This window comes from Lepus europaeus, chromosome 21 (assembly GCF_033115175.1).
Source record: "Lepus europaeus isolate LE1 chromosome 21, mLepTim1.pri, whole genome shotgun sequence".
NCBI lineage: Eukaryota > Metazoa > Chordata > Mammalia > Lagomorpha > Leporidae > Lepus > Lepus europaeus.
Window position 1 is genome coordinate 16,263,672 of NC_084847.1, and position 24,720 is coordinate 16,288,391.

Sequence of the window (24,720 nt, forward strand, 5' to 3'; positions counted from 1 at the left end):
ATACGGTCAGTGTGTTGTGGCTGGTGCGCTGTGCCGATCCGAAGCCAGGAGCCAGCTGCTTCCTCCTGGTCTCCCATGCGGGTGCAGGGTTCAAGCACTTGGGCCACCCTCCACTGCCCTCCCGCGCCACAGCAGAGAGCTGGACTGGAAGAGGAGCAACTGGGACAGAATCCAGCACCCTGACTGGGACTAGAACCCAGGGCGCCGGCGCCACAGGCAGAGGATTAGCCTAGTGAGCCGTGGTGTCAGCTAGACAAATTTTTAGTAACATTAATAAATGGAAACATCACTAGAATGTTTAAAAAAGGATCACTTCTTGGCCTTTTGGCTAAGATCAAGTGTAGTATCTGTTATTTTATTTAAAAGATTTATTATTTACTTGAAAGTCAGAGTTACAGAGAGAAAGAAGAGAGAGAGAGAGAGAGAGAGAGAGAGAGAGAGAGAGAGAGAGAGAGAGAGACATCCTCCATCCACTGGTTCACTTCCCAAATAGCTGCAATGGCAGGGACTGAGCCAGGCCAAAGCCAGGAACCAGAATACTCCCCCCTGGGTCTTCTATGTGTGTTTAGGGGCCCAAGTACTTATACTGTCTTCTGATAATTTCCCAGGTGAATTAACAGGAAGACGGATCAGAAGTGGAGCAGCTGGGACTTGAACCAGTGCCCATATGGGATGTTGGCACCACAGACGGCAGCGTAATTCGTTGTGCCACAGTGCTGGCCACAGTATCTGTTCTCATCAGTTTAATATTTGATACGTCTTCTATGTATGGACAATATATTAAATGGATTTTCGGAGCAGGGAGAAAGAATATGAGCTTGCTCCATCCACTCTATGCATGGACCTGGTACTGCCGAATGTTTAAAAAAGGGAAATCACAGACAGGGAATCAAAGATAATTTTTGTTTTTGATACCACTGCTTGCAACACTGGCATTCCATATTGGAGTGCTGGTTTGAGTCCCAGCTACCCTGCTGCCAATCCAGCTCCCTACTGATGTGCCTAGAAAGGCAGTAGAAGATGGCCCAAGTGCTTGGGCCCCTGCACCCATGTGGGAGACCCAGATGAAGCTCCAGGCTCCTGATTTCAGCTTGACACAGTCCCAGCCACCAGCCACCAGCCACCATGGCCATTTGGAGAGTGGACTGGAGGATGAAAGATCTCTCTCTCCTTCTCCCTCTCTCTGTAACTGCCTGTCAAATTAATAAATCTTGAAAAAAAAAAATGTGCTCAAGAAAATAGGCAAAATGTACCGATTATATTTCTGGGTAGTAGAACAGAGTGTGTGTGTTTCCTTTTCTCTTTATTGAGAAAAAATACAACTGTCAAGTGACTAAAACATAAAACACATAATAATGAAACTTACTTGGCAGCTTGGACATCTGCACTGGAAAGGTTTCCTTGAGCAACTGTTTTTACTTGGTTGTAGGCAGCCTTGATAACCTAGGATGACAAGTAAAAGTTGATCATCTTTGGCTAGTGCCAGTCTCTTGTGACCATCAGGTGACCCTCTACTGAGGCAAAAACACAAGCTTGGTAAATATTTGGGGAACAAATTAATAGGCTGGGTCATGATTTTTGCCATTCCACTGCTGGCACCATTCTGGGTTTGCTGCTCATTCCTTATCACCTAAATTGTAGGACATTTATTTCCCCTGCTTGTCATCACCTCAAATGAAATCCTGACAACCTAACATTATAAAGAGAAAATGTTTATGTGGCTCCATTGGTTTGGCCTCTGAGGAGTGTGAAGTGCAGACAGAGGAAGCCCGGCAAGCCAGCAAACAGAGAGAATGGGTGGGCCTTACTCAGCATTGATAACGGCCTATGGGCCAATGCTGTGGTGCAGAAGGTTAACACTCCGCCTGCAGTGTCAGTAGCCCAAATGAGCACCTGTTCAAGTCCCAGCCACTCCTCTTGTGATCCAGCTCCCTGCTAATGTGCCTGGGAAAGTAGTGGAAGGTGGCCCAAGTACTTGAACACCTGCCACCCATGTGGGTGACCTGGAAGAAGCTCCTGGCCTCGACCTTGTCCAGACCTGGCTGTTTTTGCCATTTGGGTAGTGAACCAGCAGAAGGAAGACTTCTCCGTCTCTTCCTCTCTCTCTCTGTAACTCTGCCTTTCAAATAAATAAAATAAATCTTTAAAAAACAAAATAAAGGGGCTGGCTCCATGGCATAGCAGGTGAGGCTGCCACCTGCAGTGCTGGCAAACCATATATGGGTACCAGTTCAAGACTCGGCTGTTCCACTTCCAATGCAGCTCTCTGCTATGACCTGGGTCCTTACACCCTCATGGGAGACCTGGAGGAAGCTCCTGGTTCCTGGCTTTGGATTGGCCTAGGTCTGGCCATTGTGGCCATTTGGGGAGTGAACCAGTGGATGGAAGACCTTTCCCTCTCTCTGCCTCTCTTTAACGCTGCATTTCAAATAAATAAATAAATCTTAAACATATATTTAAGATTATATATTAATGATTTACATTACAAATATTTATAAATTATAATTATTATTTATATATATATAAAACTGTCTCCCAAGAACTCCCACAATCTTCCATCTGCTGGTTTACTCCCTAAATGTTTGCAATGGCCAGGGCTGGGACAGGCTGAAGCTGGATTAGAAGAGGGGCAGCCAGGACTCAAACCAGCACTGCTGGCACTGCAGGCAGTGGCTTACCTGGCTGCACCACAATACCAGCCTGTCCTACTTCTGAGCTGTCCATTTTGCATGGTATCAATTTGGGATTAACACTACTACTTGCCTCCTCCTTTTCTCCATTAGGCTAGTGAATGCAACTGAGGAAAAATGACACAACAGTTCTGATTGTACTATGAATCTGTGGCCACTCATTTCACAGAGAGACCTGTAGTGCTGTTGCTTTCCATTCTGTATGTATCCAGCTATCCAGCTGTCCCAATTCTCATGACTTCCTATCAACTTTTCTACCCATTCTTGTTCTCAAAACATGACTTAACTTCCTACCTTATCAAGGATGTACTTCCTCATCTTCCTGGTATCTTGCTCCCAATACTGCTTAGTCTCCAAATGTCTAATTGTGTGTGGGGTGGGTGTTGTAGTACAGTGTGTTAAGCTACCACTTGGGATGACCATATACCATACTGGAGTGCTTGGTTTGAGTACGTGCTATTCTGTGCTTCTGATCAACCTTCCTGCTAAGTGCCTGGGAGGCAGTAGATGATGGCCACCCACATGGAAGACTTGCATGGAGTTCCTGGCTTCAGTCTGGCCTAGACCTGGCTTTTGTGGGCATCTGTGGATGGAAGATCTCTCTCTTTCTCCTTCTGTCTCTACCTTTCAGATAAAAATAAGTAACTTTACTCTGGATCCTACTTGCTCTTGCTTTTCAGATCTGAGCCATTTATAATTCTGCAACTTCTCTATGTGTTCTAGCCTTTCCTTTCTTTGAATGTGTCCAACTTAATCTCCCAATGAACTCTCCAAAGGCTACCAGCTTCCTCCCTGGAAGTCTAAACTTCACTTACCTATATCAGTCTCTCAATTCTTCTTCCTCATTCTTTTTTTTTTTTTTTTTTTTTTTAATAGGCAGATTTAGACAGTGTGAGAGAGACAGAGAGAGAAAGGTCTTCCTTCCATTGGTTCACCCCCCAAATGGCCACTACAGCAGGCGTGCCGTGCTGATCCGAAGCCAGGAGCCAGGTGCTTCCTCCTGGTCTCGCGTGCAGGTGCAGGGCCCAAGGACTTGGGCCATCCTCCACTGCCCTCCCGGGCCACAGTAGAGAGCTGGACTGAAAGAGGGGCAACTGGGACTAGAACCCGGGGTGCCGGCGCCGCAGGTGGAGGATTAGCCTAGTGAGCCGCGGCACCGGCCTTCTTCCTCATTCTTAATCACTATAAAGGTAGCTCACTTCACTACTCTGATAGTGGAACTGACAAAATCACCAGTGACGCCCTACTTTGCTAAGTGGACCAGCCCCTTCTGTGGAAACTGAAGAGATGTTAATCTATCTGTATTGGACCAATATGGCAGTCATCATTCTCTTTTATGGGCCTCTGAAGTATACGGTCTCTTTTGTTGCTGCCTATCTTACTGGCCATCTTCCTTATTCACTTGCTTGTTAAATGGTGGTGTTTCCCAGAACTTGAGCTTCCGTGTTCTTCCCCTACAATCTTTTGTACATAAACCCGAGTTCAATACAATTTCTCTAGCGGAGACTCACAGGCCTACACTTTGTCCTTGAACTCTCCTGGGTTCTCAGATGTGGCAGAGCCAACTCAATACCACTTGCCCAAACAGAAGCAAATACCAAGAAGGTGTTGCTCCCTTTTTCCTGGAAGTATTCCCATACATTTAAGTGTTCTCCACAGCAATATATTTCAAGGATACCACACTATATAGAGTTCTGATAAAACATGGTGTTCAAATTTCCCTATTTTAACTGAAAAGATTTTTCTTTTGGGAGAGAACCCAACTTGTGAGAGTTGGTGAGTTTGTAACTTACATCTCCAGCAGCTGCTGCCTGGGAGATAGTGTAAATCCCGAAGAGTCCAGAATCCGTGTAACTGGCATTAAAAGCGGAAACCTGAAATATAATGAAACTTTACTGTAGGTTATTCTGTCAAGTAAAAACCTGCCTCTTCAGAATATAAGCAAACACATCAGTTAGTACTTCACCTAACTACTTCTGTCAATAACTGCAGTGTTCTATGTACAGGTTATCTTGTTTTTAGAACTGTAATTGTTGCAACTGGCTTTTTTTTTTCCCCCACTTAAATCTTCCTCAAATGATGCTCACTTTCCTTCTAGCCCGGTATTTTCTAACCTTCTTTTGATGATTAAAGGTTAATGAAAACATCACCTGCCAAAACATTAGCCATTATCCAAATATCCAAGGCAGCAAGTTTAGCCTCTCGATTTAGGGATATTGTCATCTGCAGATGAAGCTGTTTGCTAGAAATTTTTATTTTCATTTGAAAGGCGGGGAGGGGAAAGGGAAGAAAGAGAGATCTTTCATTCATTGGTTTACTCCCAAAATGCTGGCAATAACTGGAACTGGGGCAGGCTGAAGCCAGGGGCCTAGAACTCAATTCTGGTCTCCCATAGGAATGATAGAGACCAAACCACTTGAGCCGTCATCATCTGCTACCTTCCAGTACGAACAGGAAACTGGAATCAGATGTTGAACTGGGATTTAACACCTCAGGCACTCTGCTATGGGATTCCAGCATCCCAAATAGTGTCTTAAGCACTGCACCTTTTACAATATTTATGTGAATCATTAACATAAAAATCACCTATGTTATTATTAAAAATACAGACTTTCATATGCCTGAAACATTATTTACTGTTTCAGATTCCTATGGATTCAGTCTGGGTGCCTAAATGTTTTGTGTTTCAGGTGATTCTTACACATATTAAAGTATGACAACCATTGGTTGGTTCAGTCACGGAAATTATAGGAAGAAATACATGACAACTATTTAAAGTTCAATTACAAACTTAAGACAGTCTTATTCATGTTTTAAATTTCTTTTTAAGATTTTTATTTGAGAGGTAGAATTACAGACAGTGAAGAGGGAGAGACAGAGAGAAAGGTCTTCCTTCTGATGGTTCACTCCCCAAATGGCCACAATGGCTGGAACTGTGCCGATCTGAAGCCAGGAGCCAGGTGCTTCTTCCTGGTCTCCTATGCGGGTGCAGGGGCACAAGGACTTGGGGCCATCTTCCAGTGCTTTCCCAGGCCACAGCAGAGAGCTGAATCAGTAGAGGAGCAGCTGGGACTCGAACTGGCACCCATATGGGATGCTGGCGCCACAAGTGGAGGATTAACCTACTGCGCCACGGCGCTGGCCCCTCACATGTTAAATTTCTAACTAAGCCAGCGCCGTGGCTCAACAGGCTAATCCTCCGCCTTGCAGCACCGGCACACCGGGTTCTAGTCCCGGTCGGGGCACCGATCCTGTCCCGGTTGCCCCTCTTCCAGGCCAGCTCTCTGCTGTGGCCCGGGAGTGCAGTGGAGTGCAGTGGAGGATGGCCCAAGTCCTTGGGCCCTGCACCCCATGGGAGACCAGGAGAAGCACCTGGCTCCTGCCATTGGAACAGCGCGGTGCGTCGGCCACAGCGCGCTACCGCGGCGGCCATTGGAGGGTGAACCAACGGCAAAAGGAAGACCTTTCTCTCTGTCTCTCTCTCACTGTCCACTCTGCCTGTCCAAAAAAAAAAAAATTCCTAACTAGATTCTGATTTAGGAATTTTTATTAAATTAGACCACTGGATTGGGATTAAGCTCCAGTCACACAAAACCATCAGTACAATTCAGTGGTGAAAAGTAAAGCATGGACACAGCTGACTATGAGCCAAATGAAGGAGGATTTGGAGGAAACTAACAGAGCAGTGGGAGTCACTGTGGGACTAACTTAAGGTAATGCTTTTGAACTGAGCTCTAGGGAATCTTTTTATTTTTAAATTTTAAAGATTTATTTATTTATTTGAAAGACAGAGTTACTGAGAGGCAGAGAGAGAGCTATTTTCCATCTGCTGGTTCACTCCCCAAATGGCTGCAATGGCCGGAGCTACACTGATCCGAAGCCAGGAGCCAGGAGCCAGGAGCTTCTTCCAGGTTTTCCATGTGGGTACAGGAGCCCAAGCACTTGGGCCATCTTCTAATGCTTTTCCAGACCACAGCAGACAGCGGGATTGGAAGAGGAGCAGCCGGGTCTCGAACTGGCACCCATGTGGGACGCTGGCACTGCAGGTGGTGACTCTACTTGCTACACTACAGCACCAGCCCCTCTAGGGAATCTTAAGGCTCTATTCAAAAGATTCAAAGGGTTTCAGTCTTATAAGCCTTCAAAACTTTATTTAGCAGTTAGAATGTTTGTGCTGTGCCTTGCAGCTGGGAAATCAAATGGAAAAAAAGTCAGAAAACTATCACTCATAGGGTGGACATTTAGCCAAGTAGTTAAGAGACTGGATCCTGAACTGGAGCACCTGGCTCTGGTTTCTGATTCAGCTTCCTGCTAATGCAGACCCTGGGAGGCAGCAGTGATGGCTCAAGTAGCCGTGTCCCTGCCACCCATGTGGGAGAGCTAGCTGGACTGGGTTCTCAGCCACTGAATCTTGGCAGTTGCAGGCTTTGGCAAGTGGACCAATGGATGGGAGGCATCTTTCCCTCTCCCATTCCATCTGCCTCTCAGAAAAACCAAACAAGAAGACTACCACTCAGCATTAAACAGGGGCCGGCACTGTGGCGTAGTGGGTAAAGCCACCTCCTGCAGTGCTGGCATCCCATGTGGGCGCTGGTTCAATTCCCAGCTGCTTCACTTCTGATCCAGCTCTCTGCTATGGCCTGGGAAAGCAGAAGAAGATGGCCCAAGTCCTTGGAACCCTGCACCCGCATGGGAGACCTGGATGGAAGACCTCTCTCTGTCTTTCTCTCTGCCTCTGCCTTTCTGTAATTCTGCCTTTCAAATAAATAAATCTTTTAAAAAAAAGTATCAAACAAAGGGATCAACAGAAGAAGATTGATTTATTTTAATTTCCACTGTTAAGTGTCAAATGGCCAAAGATTACTAGAGTATAAATCTAAATGTGCCATGTACTTTTAGGTGAAATTATGAAAAGTGCTCAATTCTACAATTTAGTACATTTGTTGCCTTTTTATTTATTTGAGAGGGACAGAGAGAAATAGATACAACTCCCATCTGTTGGTTCATTTCCCAAATGCTTGGGCCATTCCAAGGTGAAGATAGGACCTGGGAACCTATATGAGGTATCCCACGTAGGTGACAGTGATCCATGTACTTGCGCCGCCACCTGCTGCCTCTAAGGGTAGAATTAGCAGGAAGCTGGAATCCAGAATGGAACTGAGGTACTCTACTGATACAGGTGTCCCAAGCAGCATCTTAACCATTAGGACCAAAAGCCCACTCCCATGTGCTACCTTTCAAAGGCAACAATCGCAGGTCAAGTAGGTTCTAACAATGGGCAAACAATGCTCACTCATTAAGAGAGATTTTGTTGACATTTTACATTCCTCTGATTCAAACATCCTTATTTTGAAGGCTTTTTAACTTTCTCCACTACCACAAAAAGGTATTTTCTAAAGTAACACAAACTCTATATTATGATTCAATGTCATCGTTTTCTTTTTAAATCTAATCTTAAGCTTAAAGGCTGGGTCTGTATACTTGATCTTGTCCAGTTGGTTGGAAAACCCAAAGGAGTAAAATCCAGGAAGTAGTCATGGGAACAGAAGAAAATCTAGGGAAAGAGCTTAATATCTAACACTATACTTTAAAGGGAACTGAAAGTGTGAATTTCTGACTTTTTTTAAAAGATTTATTTTTTATTGATTTGAAAGGCAGAGTTAGAAAATGAGAGAGGCTGGCGCTGCAGCTCAATAGGCTAATCCTCCGCTTTGTGGCACCGGCACACCGGGTTCTAGCCCCGGTCGGGGTGCCAGATTCTGTCCCGGTTGCCCCTCTTCCAGGCCAGCTCTCTGCTGTGTCCCGGGAGTGCAGTGGAGGATGGCCCAAGTGCTTGGACCCTGCACCCCATGGGAGACCAGGAGAAGCACCTGGCTCCTGCCTTCGGATCTGCGCGATGCACCGGCCGCAGTGCACCAGCCGCGGCGGCCATTGGAGGGTGAACCAACGGCAAAAGGAAGACCTTTCTCCGGTCTCTCTCACTGTGCACTCTGTAAAAAAAAAAAAAAAAAAAAAAAAAAGAGAGAGATATTTTTCCATCTGCTTGTCCACTCCCCAAATGGCCATAAAGGCAAAGTCTGGGCCAGATGGAAGCTGGAGCCAGGAACTTCATCTGGATCTCCCATGTGGAGCACTTGGGTCACCTTCTGCTGCTTTCCTAGGTGTATTAGCAAGGAGCTGGATTAGAAGTGGAGCAGCTGGTCACTTTACCCGCTACACCACAACACTGGCCCCGAATTTCTAAGCATTTAATTCCTCTTTTTACATTAGAATAATTGAAAAGATGTAAGTTTTTAATAAAACCAATAAGGGATTAAAATCAAGCCTTGCTGTCTCTTCAACTGTACAGAGTTCTGATGTGCTCATCTTAAAATTTAAGAGCAGACTAACATCAGGAGAGATGATCAGGATTACTTCACAAACACTGAGCCTTTAAAAACGAAAGGAGAGATACCGACTGCTCAGACTCACATCGAATGGCTGGTGAGTCCCCTTGGCGACAGCCTGGTATAGGAGGCTGGTGGCGTTGCTGCCCCTCTTGACGTGGGGCCCGGCACCAAGGACATGCTGAAGGACACTAAATGCATTCGCTTCTGCACTTCCCATGGCAGCGCTTTCTGCTACAACCGCAGCATGGACAAGGCTGTCTCCAGTCTGTTCTCGGATTTCACCTGGGGCCACGGAGGACAGAGAAGAAACTGGCTTAGTCACCACTGTTCTACTCTTCTGTGTTCCCATGCGACAGTATAAACCCACTAAGACAAGGCTTGTCTGTGGCCCTGTGCTTTCCAAGGCCATCCTACCCACCACCACACAAAGCATACATTTAATACTTAGCCTACAATGCCCCAACTGCCTGATTCTTTCCTTCCACTTGCGAGTTGCTTGGTAATAAGTAATCAGGTCTATTCCACCTCAGCAGAAAGCAGGGAACCTTCTTCCTGATAAAGTTCACAACGCTCACCTCCACGGTATCTGGCCTTCACACCAGCCAAGCCAAGCCCACCCCTCATGTTGAGGAATTGTTCAGCAACTTGCTTGAGCACAGGATGACTCACACCTGTTTCAACAGAACAGCAACAAAGCTAGAACCAGAATTTCTGCAACACAACTGTAAGCACCTGTCTTTGTTTTAAACATATGTGACTGTAAAATTGGAACACCACAGAAGTAAACAGTAAAAACAAGAGCCTTCCAACATAATGCTGCCCTCCCCAAAGTACCTACTATTTACCAGATGCTAATTATGATTATCATTCACCTAGAATTCATTGATAATATTATTCTCACTTCTTTATTTTAAAAAAAGTATCATTCTAGGGGCTGGTTCTGTGGCATGGTGGGTGGATCTTCCGCTCACAGTGCCGGCATCCCAGGCTGCTCCACGTCCAATCCAGCTCCCTGCTGGTGCGCCTGGGAAAGCAGTGGAAGGTGGTCAAGGTGCCCCAGTACCCATGTGGGAGACCCAGAAGAAGCTCCTGGCTCTTGGCTTCAAACCAGTCCAGCTCCAGCCATTGTAGCCATCTGGGGAGTGGGCCAGCAGATGGAAGATTTCTCTCCCTCTCTTTGGGATTCTGCCTTTCAAATGAGAGTGGATCTTAAAAACAAAAAAGAAAAACCCACCCAACCCAGTATCATTCTATTACTATTTCCAACTTGTCTTTCATAATTTCTATCTGTGACTCATCTATATCAAATTTGTTAAATGGTTATAAAGAATTCTAGTCAATGGATGTACTATCATTAATCCAATAAAAACAATCTGAGAGACAGAGAGTTTCCATCTATTGGCCTATGTGCGAAATGCCTGCAATGGCCAGGACTGGGCTGGGCCAAAGCTGGAGAGCCAGAAACTCAATCTAGGTCTCCTATGTGGGTGGCAGGAATCTACCCACTTAATTCATCACCCCTTCCTCCCAGGCCTGCCCGAGCAGGAAGCTGGAGTCAGGGGCTGGCACTTACTCTGCGATGTGGCATCTCAGCTGGCACCCTGTTCTCTAGGACAGATGCCCATCCCAGTCAATCCACTCTTGGTGGACTTAGCAAGTTTCAAATAGCTGGCTCTAAGGACAATATTGCATTGTACATCAAAGGACACTATCAAGAGCGGATAAAAACCCCCACAGAATAGAAGCAATTATTTGAAAATCACATATCTGATAAGGATCTAGTACCCCCAAAATATAAAGAATCCTTAGAACTTAACAATTAAAAAGAACCAAAGAACCCAATTAATAAATGGGCAAAGGATTTCAGTAGAATTTCTCTAAAGAAATTATATAAATGGCCAAAAAGCACATAAGATGTTCCCTGTCATTTGTCAAATGACACAGAGAAACACAAATCAAAAATGCGGTGACCACTTCACCTGCACAGGGATGGCCGTATGCATCAAGATAATCTATGTGTTGGTAAGGACTGGAGAAATTAGAAGCCTTGTGCACTGCTGGTGGCAGTGTAAATTGGTTTAACTACGCTGGCGAACAGTCTGGGAGTTCTTTACACGGTTAAACAGGGAGTTACCATATGTCCTGGCAGTTCTACTTCCAGATAAATACCCCAAAAAATTGAGAAAACAGGTGTTGTAAGAAAACTTACATGTAAATGTTTATATTCACAATAGCCAAGAGGTAGAAATAACCTAAATGTCAGTATGTGGATATACAAAACGTGGTAATGGAATCTTTTTCAGTCACCAAGGGAAATAAAACATGGATACACACTGCGATATGGAAGCCCTATGAGAACACTGGTAAAGGAAAGAAGCCAGTTACAGAAGACCACGCTGCATGATTCCATTTCTATGAAATGCCTGATGTAGTCAAATCTATAGGCAGAACATAGATCAGTGGATGGTAGAGGCAGAAAGGTGGTGAGAATGGTGAGGGTCTGCTAATGGGTATGTGGCTTCTTGGGAGATGGTGCAAATCTTCTGAAATTGGAGCGTGGTATTAGTTGTACAACCCTCTGAACATATTAAAACCCATAGAACTGTACACTGTAAATGTGTGGACTTTATGGCATGTAAATTATACCTCAGGTTGTTACTTACAAAACAATTAAGAAAACAATATTGCAAATACCATTCTTGTGTAAATATTTTGTAAAGCTGATCCTGTAGGACAAATCCTTACAACTGTCGAGTCTAGAGTATAAACATTTAGAATGTAGAATACTCAAACAGAGCTCCAAAACTGTTATAATTTACACTTCCACCAACAAATTTTGAAACTGCCTATTTCTCCATAGCCTCTTTGTTGCCGATCTCACACATGAAATTTTTTTTAAGTATTAGTGAGGCTGATCACTTAAAATAATTTTAAAGAAAGATAACTGCCTATATAAGCACACACATACATTTATTCCTCCTATGAACTATGTTCTGCGGCTTATTTTCTGTTAAGTTGTACTTTTTAGAAAGCAGTTTGTATGAATTCTTTGCTTTGAGAAATTTATTCTTTTTTTTTTGACAGGCAGAGTGGATAGTGAGAGAGAGAGAGACAGAGAGAAAGGTCTTCCTTTTGCCGTTGGTTCACCCTCCAATGGCTGCTGTGGCCGGTGCATCGTGCTGATCTGAAGCCAGGAGCCAGGTGCTTTTTCCTGGTCTCCCATGCGGGTGCAGGGCCCAAGGACTTGGGCCATCCTCCACTGCCTTCCTGGGCCATAGCAGAGAGCTGGCCTAGAAGAGGGGCAACCAGGATAGAATCCGGTGCCCCGACCGGGACTAGAACCCGGTGTGCCGGCGCCGCAAGGCGTAGGATTAGCCTGTTAAGCCACGGCGCTGGCCCAAGAAATTTATTCTTGTCACAGATTTTTTCAACTGCTATAAAGAATTTAAAACAAGTAGTTTACAAAGTAAAATGTTGGATTCTGTTTTCTAAAACAACCAGTAATTAAAATCCTATCATGTAATGTCTGTTTGACATAAACAGGAGATAAGAGTTTTCAAATGTTGTTCAAACCTGTGTTTTCTTTTTTTTTCAAACATTTAAAAAAAAAAATTTTTTTTTTTGACAGGCAGAGTGGACAGTGAGAGAGAGAGACAGAGAGAAAGGTCTTCCTTTGCCGTTTGTTCACCCTCCAATGGCCGCCACGGTTGGAGTGCTGCGGCCGGCGCACCGCGCTGATCCGATGGCAGGAGCCAGGTACTTATCCTGGTCTCCCATGGGGTGCAGGGCCCCAAGCACTTGGGCCATCCTCCACTGCACTCCCTGGCACAGCAGAGAGCTGGCCTGGAAGAGGGGCAACCGGGACAGAATCCGGTGCCCCAACCGGGACTAGAACCCGGTGTGCCGGCGCTGCAAGGCGGAGGATTAGCCTAGTGAGCCGCGGCGCCAGCCTCAATCCTGTGTTTTCATCATGACAGTTTAAGGGACTGTTCCTAAGAAAGCAAAGTGACAGGAAGACAATTCTCAACTTACCAAGTCCAATCAAAGCCATTCTTGCACTTGTGAAGTGGTTCTGAACATAGTAATGTAACTGAGGAAGTTAAAAACACTTATTAGATTATGCCGGGATAAATATAAGGAGCTATAAAAACATAAAAGTGGGTTTGTTAGAAAAGAAATACTCAGGCTGAAAAAATTATTACACTGGGATTATATTATAAAAAGGTTTGCAGAAGAGAAACAGAAGTTCATTATGGTCATCGTTATACAACTTTGTGGATATAATGAAAACCAAAGAATTGTATACTTTAAATGGGTGGATTATATGGTTTGTGAATTACACCTCAATATAGCTGTCCCATTCCTGGGAACCTATAGATTAACATGGAATCTTAGAACTTTATTTGAGATCGCCAACTAATCATTCATCTAACCAAGCAGGTGATCTGAGAATCAGTGAGATTTGGAATCACTGATGTGTGATTAGGCTTCAAATTCCAAAGTGGGGCCAAGACCTGCCATTTTCAGTAACAGCTAATGTCACCTCCAGGAGGCTGAAAATTAATTCCTGGTGGAATCAGGTACAAAAAACCCCCAACTTATTCCTTTCATGGGTAAAGCACAAATACACAAATTTTAAGTAAACAGATAAATGTGAGTCCCCCTTAGGCACAATTTGAAATTTCAAATTACCTGTGGTCAATTGTGGTCTGAAAATATTATTTTTTTGTCTTTTTTTAAAAAAGTTTTTTTTAAAATGTATTTGAAAGGCAGAGTGATGGAAGGTGTAGAGAGACAGAGACACAAAAACGGGGGCACGGGGAAGAGAGATCTTCCACCCACTGGTACATTCCCAAATGGCCTCAACAGCTAGGGTAGTTCAGGAGGAAGTCCCGAGGAGCTTGGAACTTCATCTGGGTCTCCTACATAGGTGCCACCTGCAGTGCCGGCATCCTATGTGGGTGCCTGTTCAAGTCCTGGCTGTTCCACTTCCGACCCAGCTCTCTGCTATGGCCTGGGAAAGCGGTAGATAGCCCAAGTCCTTGGGCCCATGTACCCACATGGGAGACCTAGAGGAAGCTCCTGGCTCCTGGACTGGCCCAGCTCTAGCAGCTGCGGCCATTTGGGGAGTGAACCAGCAGATGGAAGACCTCTCTCTCTGCTTCTCTGTAACTCTGCCTTTCAAATAAATAAGAAAATCTTAAAAAAAAAAGAGACCAGCTTTATATAACCTTTAATTATAGGATATTATTATAATTATTTGATTTTTAGTTGTAATCTTTGTATCTAAGAAACCAAACTTTACTATAAGTACATATTTTTAGGAAAAAATAGAGCACCAAAAAGGTTTGGTGCCCTTCACAGTTTCAGGCATCTGTTCTGGGTCCTGGAACGCCTCTGCTGTGGGTACAAGGGGTGATTTGCAGTGTTTCTGTAGTATTAAAAATTCACTGGAGGAGCTTAGAAAAAAAAAAGGATGGAAAGATTCCTTGTGGAAGGAAGGTGATGTGGAGAATCACTGGGTTAGGCAATGAGACTGAACACTTAATCATTTTATCACAAACTGTGCCCTAAATAGCTGGTGTCTACATCTATCAACTCACCTTGGACAGTTATGTTCTTTCTTTATTGATACTTTTCTACTGATGCTGCCATTGCTCCAAGTATCCTACCACCAATTTGTTTGTTTTTATAAATTAGTTAATTTGTTTGAAAGACAGGATTACAAAGAGGGAGAGACAGAGACAGAGAGAAAGCTTCTGTCCCTTAGTTTACTCCCCAAATGGCTGCAACAGTCAGGGCTGGGCCAGGCTGAAGCCAGGAGCCTGGAACTCTATCTAGGTCTCCCCTATGGGGGGCAGGGGCCCAAACATCTGGGCCATCTTCCGCTGCTCTCCCAGGTGCATTAGCAGGGTGCTGGATCAGAAGAGGAGCAGCCAGACTCGAAGTGGCATTCACATGGGAGGCTGGCATTGCAAGCAGCAGCTTAACGTGCTACACCACAGCGCCATCCCCAACACTATCAATTTCTTTAGAATTCCTTTAATCTAGAGAAAATTAAAAAACACTAACTTTGAGATAATTAAGTTCTTGTAGTTAACATCTTGATATTTGTCTATGAAACACACATAATGGGAGCTTTTGATATACTGTAATTTATAAATTGACTTTTTCTTACTTGACAAGATGCTGTGGAATGTTTATGTGTCCATTAATATTTCTACCCATGTGGGAGACCTGGATGGAATTCTGGGCTCCTGGCTTTGGCCTGGCCCAGCCCTGGCTGTGACCATTTGGAGAATATGCCAGCAGATGGGAGAGCTCTCTTTGCCTTTCAAATGAAATGAAATGGGGGAAAAGATAAACAGGAAATGGTTTAAAAGAAAACAGACCAGGTATGAACACTAAGTGCCTGTAGGTTTTCCCTTCATTTCACTTGTCCTTAGTTTCTGATTTTTTTCTGTAATGGTCATTTGTCTTTTGTCAAAAAACTTTAAAAGACACAAAAATTGTTCCCCAAGAACTTCAGCTAAAATACAACAGATGAAAGCAAAAAAGCAAGCTGAATTTCTTAAAATTAAAAGATGAAAAGAAAAATGAGCAAACAAACCTGAGATGGGAGACGAATGTTCAGTTTCAAGTGAAAACAAGGACATTTTAAAATGCAATAGGTTCTATCCGTACCTCCTCTGGTGTCACTTTTCCAATCCTATAGTCAGGACAATACAAGGAATTAGCCAAGGCATTCCGGTAGGCTGCAGCATGCAAATTTTCAATGACATCTGTAAGATAAGTAATGAAGCAGTTACTGAAATGTAATTTAAGTAAAGACAACAATAACTTTGTTTTAAAATCTAGAAAGCTATAAGCATAATACAAATTTGGTCATCTTACGGCATTCAAGTAGTAAGAGGACTTCCAATTTATTATCACTTAACCCCTGGCAACTTTAAACATTCTGCCAGCTGAACATGCTGAGGAAAATGAGATTCTATTGCGGCAGCTTCTACGTGCCGGAGTTCATCAAACCACTCTCCACCTTTAACCTGCCTCCTACCATAAGGCGGCTGGGCCTGGGTTTTGGGAAGTTTGGACCTAGTTATGGTCCTGCCACCAACTTACCCTGTGAGGAGACAAATCACTGAATCTGATTTTTACTTATTGCTAGGTTCCCTCTCTAGGTAATGGGGGAGTTGTCAGGACATGTGGAGGAGCTTTGAGAGCATCAATCTTAGGTCGAATTACAAGCTTTTAGAGGTCAAATGCTGCGGTCAACCTGGATTTTCTCCTTTTTTTTAAAATTTATTTATTTATTTGAGAGAGTTACAGACAATGAGAGAGAGACAGAGAGAAAGGTCTTCCTTCTGTTGGTTCACCCCCAAATGGCCGCAACGGCCGGAGCTGCGCCGATCCGAAGCCAGGAGCCAGGTGCTTCCTCCTGGTCTCCCATGTGGGTGCAGGGCCCAAGCACTTGGGCCATCTTCCACAGCCCTCCTGGGCCACAGAAGAGAGCTGGACTGGAAGAGGAGCAACCGGGACTAGAACCTGGAGCCCATATAGGATGCTGGCGCCGCAGGCGGAGGATTAACCAAGTGAGCCATGGTGCCGGCCCCCGGACTTTCTCTTCACTGGCGCGGTCCCTGCCTTCTTGTTTTAGTGCCTTTGCTAAAGGTATCCTTCACTGCTTATAATCAGGGCAACCTCTCTAGGTACTGTGCTAGGTACTAGAAACACAGGGATATGTGATGTACAATGCCTGCCCTCAAAATGTTGAGAGGAGGAAGGGTATTTGGTGCAGTGGATAAAACACCATGTCCTGCAGTGGAGCACTTGGGTTTGAGTCCCGGTTCTGCTTCTAATTCCAGCTTCCTGCCAATGTGCACTCCAAGAGGCAGCAGTGACAGCTTAAGTACTTGGGTCTCTGCTACCCACATGGGAAACCTGAGCTGAGCTCCTGGCTCCCAGTTTTGGAGTGCTTAGGCCCAGCTGATGTGGGCATGTGCGAGTAAACCAGCAGATGGGAGATTGCTATCTGCCTGTCTCCCTAAAGAAGTTAGGAGGAAAAACTGAGATATAAAGTATTATGGGTGCAAGGCCAGCAGCATGTCACAAGAGCAATAGGGCACAAGGGAGGGCAGTGGGAATTAGAAAAGAGTACCAGAAATAACATTCGGAGGAAGTCATAGAACAAGCAGCATTTCAGCCCGAGAAAACAGACAAAGCAAAGGTGTACAGTATGACAACAGTTTGATTGAGAATTGCAGCTGAAAGGGAAGAGGGAACAGCAAGATAAAAGAGCAGGGGAGAGGGGTTAGACCATGGAAAGTCAGATATGTTAAGCTAAAGAGGTTGGGCTGACTGTAGAAGACAGTATGGAGATACCTCAGAAATCTGAATATAGACCTACTGTACAACCCAGCCATCCCTCTCCTGGGAATTTTCCCAAAGGAAATGAAATCAGCATACGAAAGTGACCTCTTGCTTATTGCAGCTCAATTCACAATAGCTAAGATACAGAATCATTCCAGATGTCCATCAACTGAAGACTGGATAAAGAAATTATGGTATACATACATTATGGAAAACTACACAGTGGTTTAAAAAAAAAAAAGAAATTCTGTCATTTGCAATAAAATGGATGCAACTGAAAACCATTATACCTAGTGAAATAAGCCAGTCCCAAAAAGACAAACACCACATGTTCTCTCTGATCTGGGATAAAAATAGAGTACCTAAAAGGTACTTTGTGTCTCTCTGCCTTTGAAATAAGTCAGTAAGTTGGTTGTTTTGGAAAGATTCAGTAAAAGCGAGCTGGCTAAACAATACCCATACATAGCAATAAACAATGAGCAGCAGCAGCAACAATTTGCTGAGTCTGTAGCTGGGCAACTACTAAACACTGGGAAGGAAACAGGAGAAGCATCTAGGACTCCATAACCAATTTGCTTATCAACAAACATGAAAAATGATTACATGTATAAATGTTCAGAGATGAACAAACTATATTTAAGTAACTGAGTACTTTTCTGGAAAGGTTATTTTCAAACCCAAGCAGGACAAAAATTTCAACAGCAATTTTTTTCCTTCTACAAATTGATCTCAAAAAGTCTGTACTGGGGCCAGCACTGGGGCGTAGTGGATAAAGCTGCCACCTGCAGTGCCAGCATCCCACATGGGCACTGGTTCAAGTCCTGGCTGCTCCACTTCCAATCTAGCTCTCTGCTATGGCCTGGGAAAGCAGTAGAGGGTGGCCCAAGTCCTTGGGCCCCTGCACCCACGTGGGAAGACTAGAGGAGGCTCCTGGCTCCTGGCTCTGGATTGGCACAGTTCCAGCCACTGCGGCCAACTGGGGAGTGAACCAGCGGATAAAGACCTCTCCTTCTCTCTCTGCCTCTCTTTCTCTGTGTAACTCTAACTTTCAAATAAATAAATAAATCTTTTTTTTTTTTTTTTTAAATATCCAGTATCTTAGAAACTGAATGTAAAGTGGAAATATGCTTACGCGTCTGTGGATTCTGAAAAGCCACAGCTTTGTCAATCCTTAGCTGAGACTGAAGTGCCGCTACTTCCCAGCGACGAAATTCTGGTGACGTGGTGACGTTGAGTAGGAACTCCATTAGAATATCACTACAGGACACATCAAGAGATACAAGTCAAAATTCCAACTTTTTAAAAAATGCTATTTTTTTAAATTTGAGAGACAGAGATCTTCCACCCACTGGTTTATTACTCAAATGCCCCAAAACAGGAAGGGCTGGGCCAGGTGGAAGCTGGGAGCCCATAACTCAATTGGTGTCTCCCATGTGGGTGGCAGGGACCCAAGTATTGGAGTCTGCTGCCTCCCAGGGTGTGCACTGGCAGGAAGCTGGATGCGAAGCTAAGGAGGAGACCTGGGCCAGGCACTGAAGCAGTCGTCCTGAGCAGTGAATTAGGCACTGCACTGAACACTGTCCCAAATCAAAACTCTGTATCACTGTCATGCTCTCAATATTAAACTTTAGGCTCTGTGGGGAGGACAGTGTTAAGTGCATAAGGCTGTGGATAATAACCCAGAAGCAAAGTCAGAGGTTACAGTGATACATTACAGAGACACACTGAGCAGCATGCTCTCCCTAAAAGCAAATGACCTAAGCACGTGCAGGTACTCACACATCGTCCCGCAGGCATTCCACCGTGTATGCCATCTTTTCCCTTGTTGCAGTCACACTGAATGGGAAACAAATTACAGTGAATTATCTGAACCAGAAGAATACGCTTTATTTTTTATCTGTCTTGTTAAATCAACCAATTCCTGTGGAAACACACTTTTAAAATACTACCAAAAAGCACAAAGGATAATTTAACAAAAATTCACCCACTCATCAGTTAAAATTTAAAATGATTATAACATGGCAAATCAATCAGTCTTAAAAAGGAATGAAATTCTGACCCCTGCCACAACCTGGATGAACCTTGAGAGTCTTATGTTAAGTGAAGTCAGTTACAGAAGGACAACTACTGTATGATTCCACTCTCAGGAGGTGCCTCGAGTAGTCGAAAGAATCGGGACGCAAACAGAATGGTGGCGACCAGGGGCGGGGGGTGGGGGCTGGGAGTCACTGTTCAATGAGTACCCCGTTTCAGTTAGGGAAGATGAAAACAGTTCTGGAGATGGCTGGTGGTCACGGTTGCTAAATGCCACTTAGCACCACAGAACTGCACACGTAAAAATTGTAAAGATTTCCTTATGTGTATTTTACCACAGTAAAGAAGTGTTTCTGGCTTCCTCTTCTGAGAATAGCCTGTCTATCATTGTCTGTTCATTTCCTCTTTGGCCGTGCTTTCCTGATCTGTGATTCTTTTTCTAAACAGCAACCTTTTGCATGTTATGTATATTATATATGTTTACTCCCATTAATTAAGGCTTTACGATGTTTTGCACTTTGATGTAGAAAAGTCCAATAGTCTTTCTTTCTTGTGTTGTGTGTGGGTAATTTTCAACTACCTTGATGATAGAGCAGAGTTCTACTACAGTTGAGTATTTTCTGGTGTTTCACTATTTATTATTTTACTACTTATTTAACAAACCTTAGTGTACCGCCAACTGCTTCAATTCCACGGGTTATCTTGAAAGAGGAAGCTCCTTTAGTCGTCTTGAAAAAGAAAGAATGATTTTCTTAGCAGTTTTGAATGTCAACTTTGCCAAACATCACACTATATCAAAATCTGTCTAACTGTCGTTAGTAGATTCAGAAGGAACTTTACTAGAGCGGATCTATTTTGCTTAAGAATTATAAAAAAAAAAAGTTTCAACAAAGAGCACAGTATAGATTTTTATATAAAGCACACTTATGTAAAAATTCCATGATCAAACACAAGCTTACTGGATTCACCCAAAAGACTTGTTACATGGGGAAGATGAATAATTTTCTTTCATTTTCTGGCATTTTCTTTTCTAACATTCTGAAAGATTTATGTGATGATACCAATCACCAACTAGATGGACTCTAATGTAACGCATCTCGTGGCTTCTCATTTTATATAAGGGGCTCTACTGGGTTGAACAGTATCCTTCTAAAATTCACGTTCCCTCCAGAACCAGTGAATGTCACCTTTTTTTTATGAACAGGCTCCCTGCAGATGCAAGCATTTAAGATGAAGTCCGCTGAATGACTGCTGGGAGATTCGGACAGAGACAGAAGGAAGAGCACGTGACAAGAGTGGCAGAGACCGGAGTGTCGCAGCTGCCTGCCACAGAGGGTGAAGGATTGCTGGCAACCACCCACACTCAGGACGAGGCAGGCAAGGGAGGAGTCTTCCCTGGATCCTTCCGAGTGAGCCCAGCCCTGCTGACATCTTAATCGGACTTAGCCACCTTTGGTTTCTAACCTCTAGAACTGTGAGGGGATAGATTTTAAAGTTATCCAGTTTGTGGCAATTTGGTGCAGCAGCTTATGAAGATTAACACAGGGACACTGCTTTGAGTTTCTCTTTTTCAAAGGACCCAAACACCACCGCATTCCCAAACACCGAAGCGGCGAAGATCCTTACCAAACTGGATGCAAGACGCAGCAAATGAGAGGTCCCTAAGTTGTTGGAGTCCTCGTTTCTACTGCCTGCCTTGATGAACAAGCCAATCCTGGATGCAGGAGCATAGTTTTCCAGGGAAGCAATCACTAGGCCATTTGGTAATTTGGTGAACTGTATTCAAAATAAAGCAGAGAGAACAAAACAAAAACAAACAGAACCAGAGCTGTGATTAACTGCTTTCTGTTTCAGGGGCCGTGAGGCAGATCGGGGTTCCAGTGAGCCACGCGGCGGGACTCACCTCGAGGTCCTGAGGGTGCAGAGGCGCTCCTGCGGGGGCAGCCGAGGCTTTCACTTTGGGAGCAACTTTGAGGGAATAAAATCTCTAAACACACAAACAAAGAAGACCGGTCACACACGTGTCTCGCGACAGGGGTACCTTGTGTAAAAGCACAGTATCTCAGCGGGGCTCAGGAGTGAAAACAATAACTGGTTACCGGGCGGGGAGAACGCAGCTGGCTATCTTGTGGAGCCGGCAGCCTCCCGACTCCAGAATGTGCTTGTGATTTACAGGGACTACTGAGTTCCCTATGGCCATTTTTCACTATGTGAAGAATCCTCGTATTTTCTTTCAACTATATCTGTAATGTTTCAAGAGGTTCTTTGTAGTTCTAATGCTTTAGAATTTTCTGAAAAGGCACCGAGTTGCCATATTGATGCCCTTTTTTAGATTTTAGCATCAGTATTTCCCCTAATTACTCAACACATCTCACTTTTTTAGTGTTAGTTTCCAATTGAAATGATTTCATTTCTGTAATCATTTTACCAACTTTTACAAAAACGACAAAATATACCAACTTCTTGTGAGCCCCTAATATTTCCATTCTACCTTTATTCTGTTACGTACTATGCTAAGACTCACAATCAAGGGTCTTAACTTTCTTTGACTACTAACTGTTTAAACCATTCCTGAGATTAGCAATCAGTCACTCCACCACTACAGAGTCTCAGTATATAGCATGCATTTACTGGCAGGGAGAAAGGATCTTCTTAAATGTCAGACAATCAATCTAAAATGCATTCACTTCATTTAGTTTTTGTTGGCAAATGATAGGCAGTGGCGTAAAGCTCACTCTGGTTACGACTACTGTTCATGAGTTACTAGTGGAGATGCTGGGTAAATAAACATGGAGCTGCTGTCACCTGTGGCGCTCCCTGGACCTTTCCCCCGCCCCAACATTAATTCCACAGTGAAAAGCAGACCTATATGAAAGAGGTGCATTTAGAAGACACCACCAGATTCTGGCTAAAAGAACAGAAAATGAAAAAACACCTTTTAGCGATCAAAATCCCGGGCGAGACCAGAGAAGGGGCTTCAAGAGCTCCTTCCCTGAGCTCTTTGAAAAGATAACACAACCTGTGGACATTTCTGTGGGCCTTGGGACTGGTGGTGGCCAGCAACTGTTTCCATTTCCAGCACCACTGGTTCAGGTTACAGGGAGAAAAACCAACCCGAAGCCTCAATGGATCCTTTACCCCTGGCACAAGAATTCCTCAGAAACCAACTTATTCCTGCAAATGGGGCCTTGACCAAGCAGAGTGGTGTAAAACACCCTGAAAGCTGTAAGCTGCAGATAAAAAGCTTGCAACTGTCTGTGCAGAAATAGCTGAAACTGAACATACAAGACCGGGAAGCGATTTATAGCAGTCTATTATTAAGGCCTGGCTTTTTGAAGCTCAAAACTTGGGAAATCTTTTTCTCATAATTATTGCAAAACACACACACACACAATTGGAGGAAAACCAATGTTAGAACAACAAAAAAGTCAAAATGCAAAAAAGCCTGGTGCTCCCAACCATTAGGGTGCTGGAGTTTCTTACCGACCTCCAGCAGAGGCTGCAATGCCTCCCTGTGCTGTTCACATTTGCCACCAGCGCTGTATTAAGTTGGCTGCTGGTTTATCATTGGCTGTCAGTATTGCTGAATTATACATTACAATTAGCTTTGCCTTGACATCATCCACTTTCTTGCTGGATATGGTAGAGTTAAGCTTAGTTGTGACTGGCCTGTGATTTTCCAAAAAGTAAATTTTATGCTACATGGAGAGAGCAGTTCCATTGCCAACTTAGATCTGGTTATGAGCCTATCTGTCCCCTTCAAATCTGCAACGAATTATCCTAGAAACTGGCATGCAATTGCTGTTTTAATAAAATATGTAAATATCTTATATATAAATATGTTTATAAACTTATTCTGATACAAAATTAACTGCTATAATTAGAAATAAAGCGCTGCTTTCACATTCACTGTAGTTTGTTTACTTTGACTTCTCTAACTGTAATCTTTGAGGTTTTCTTTCTAGTGGAAAATGGAAGGAAGGAGGCGATTTTGCCCCCGACCCGCAATTTACCTGGGCTGCCCTCAAAGCGTTGTTAATCATTGGTTTGTCTAGGCACGCCAGGAAGGGTGATACAGTTACAGCCTAAATTGTACAATCCACAGTACATCTGCTTAACCCACAGGAAACCCCATCGCCACGTTAGGTCTTTTATAACTTCTAACAGGCTTTTCAACCCAGGTGCTGCTGGCATTCTGGCTGCATGACCCTGTCGTAGGGGCTGTTTCTGTGCATCTTAGGATGGTCAGCAGCATCCCCCTTGGCTTCTTCGATGCCAGAGGCAGCCTCTCCACAGGCTGTCAACACCAAAGTGTCTCCAGACATTGCTGTTACCAAGAGCGAAAATCTGAAGAATGCTCGATCGGTAAAGTCTATGCAAATATCCCTCCAATTCGAAAAACTCTGGTCCCAAGCATTTCGGATAGGAGATAGTCAACTTGCATCTGCAATGAGCTCATCTATTGTACGTTTATGCGTAAGCCCACTGCACCGTTATAAGCCAAGGAGCAGAGGCCGCAGCAGATAAAGGGTGGGTGACCAGGACCTCTCCGCCTCCCCCGGCCCCGGGTCTCGCAGTCTCCTCGGGCACCCAAGTGCAGGAGTGACCTTCAGACGTCTCGTCGCCGCGTCGCTGCACCTCCGCCCTCGACCCCTCCTCCCTCTCTTTCGGCTTTCTGGAATAAGGTCTCTTCTGCTCAGAACAACCTGGGGCTCCAACGCCAGAGCCGGCCTGCAGCTAGCGGGCTCGCAGGGTTCAGATGAAGGGCAGGTCGGAGCCCAAGGCAAGGCGCCCAAGGGCAGGCACCTCGGCTTCCGATCAACCTGTGGATACACCGCTCCCCAGCCCTTCTCCAAACCGGCAGGATGAGCTCACCGAAAAGGACCCGGCTCTGGTTAATAGCTTCATGGCTCGAGATTGCTTTCACCCGCGGTCACGGCCGGCTTAAAGGGAAGCAAGATGGTGGTGGAGGACAGGAGTATCCCAGCCTTCCCCGCGAACACGTTCCCACGCCCCCTGCTGGGCGATGGGGACTCTCTATACAGACTGCGCTCGACTGCTCCGTGGAGAAGGTTGGGCCAGTCCAGTTCCTCCGGGACGGAGGATAAAGATATGCATAGTTGCGAAGGTAAATACACAAAAGATGATTTAGGTTAAGGTTTTTTTTGTTTGATTCATTTACCTACTCGAGTATCTACTCTGTAAATTGTTTGCTAACAATGTTTACAATAGCCCAT

The 24,720-nt window shown here is 44.4% G+C and overlaps 1 protein-coding gene and 2 pseudogenes across 1 annotated transcript in view; 2 read left to right on the forward strand and 1 right to left on the reverse strand.

Annotated features, from left to right (window-relative positions):
* Positions 1 to 24,476, reverse strand: part of LOC133750766 (cytochrome b-c1 complex subunit 2, mitochondrial) — a 29,056-nt gene extending 4,580 nt beyond the window's left edge. The window contains exons 1-12 of the mRNA XM_062180437.1: positions 24,359 to 24,476; positions 21,387 to 21,470; positions 21,110 to 21,259; positions 20,147 to 20,211; positions 19,229 to 19,285; positions 18,582 to 18,706; positions 15,764 to 15,861; positions 13,112 to 13,169; positions 9,655 to 9,750; positions 9,162 to 9,361; positions 4,484 to 4,564; positions 1,367 to 1,443 (exon numbers count right to left, since the gene is read on the reverse strand). Of these exons, the coding sequence (XP_062036421.1) occupies positions 1,367 to 1,443; positions 4,484 to 4,564; positions 9,162 to 9,361; positions 9,655 to 9,750; positions 13,112 to 13,169; positions 15,764 to 15,861; positions 18,582 to 18,706; positions 19,229 to 19,285; positions 20,147 to 20,211; positions 21,110 to 21,259; positions 21,387 to 21,470; positions 24,359 to 24,391 (1,124 nt within the window). The 5' untranslated portion in view covers positions 24,392 to 24,476. The remainder of the gene's footprint in view (positions 1 to 1,366; positions 1,444 to 4,483; positions 4,565 to 9,161; positions 9,362 to 9,654; positions 9,751 to 13,111; positions 13,170 to 15,763; positions 15,862 to 18,581; positions 18,707 to 19,228; positions 19,286 to 20,146; positions 20,212 to 21,109; positions 21,260 to 21,386; positions 21,471 to 24,358) is intronic.
* Positions 309 to 384, forward strand: LOC133751114 (U2 spliceosomal RNA; annotated as a pseudogene).
* Positions 700 to 880, forward strand: LOC133751119 (U2 spliceosomal RNA; annotated as a pseudogene).
* Positions 24,477 to 24,720: the final 244 nt, after the last annotated feature.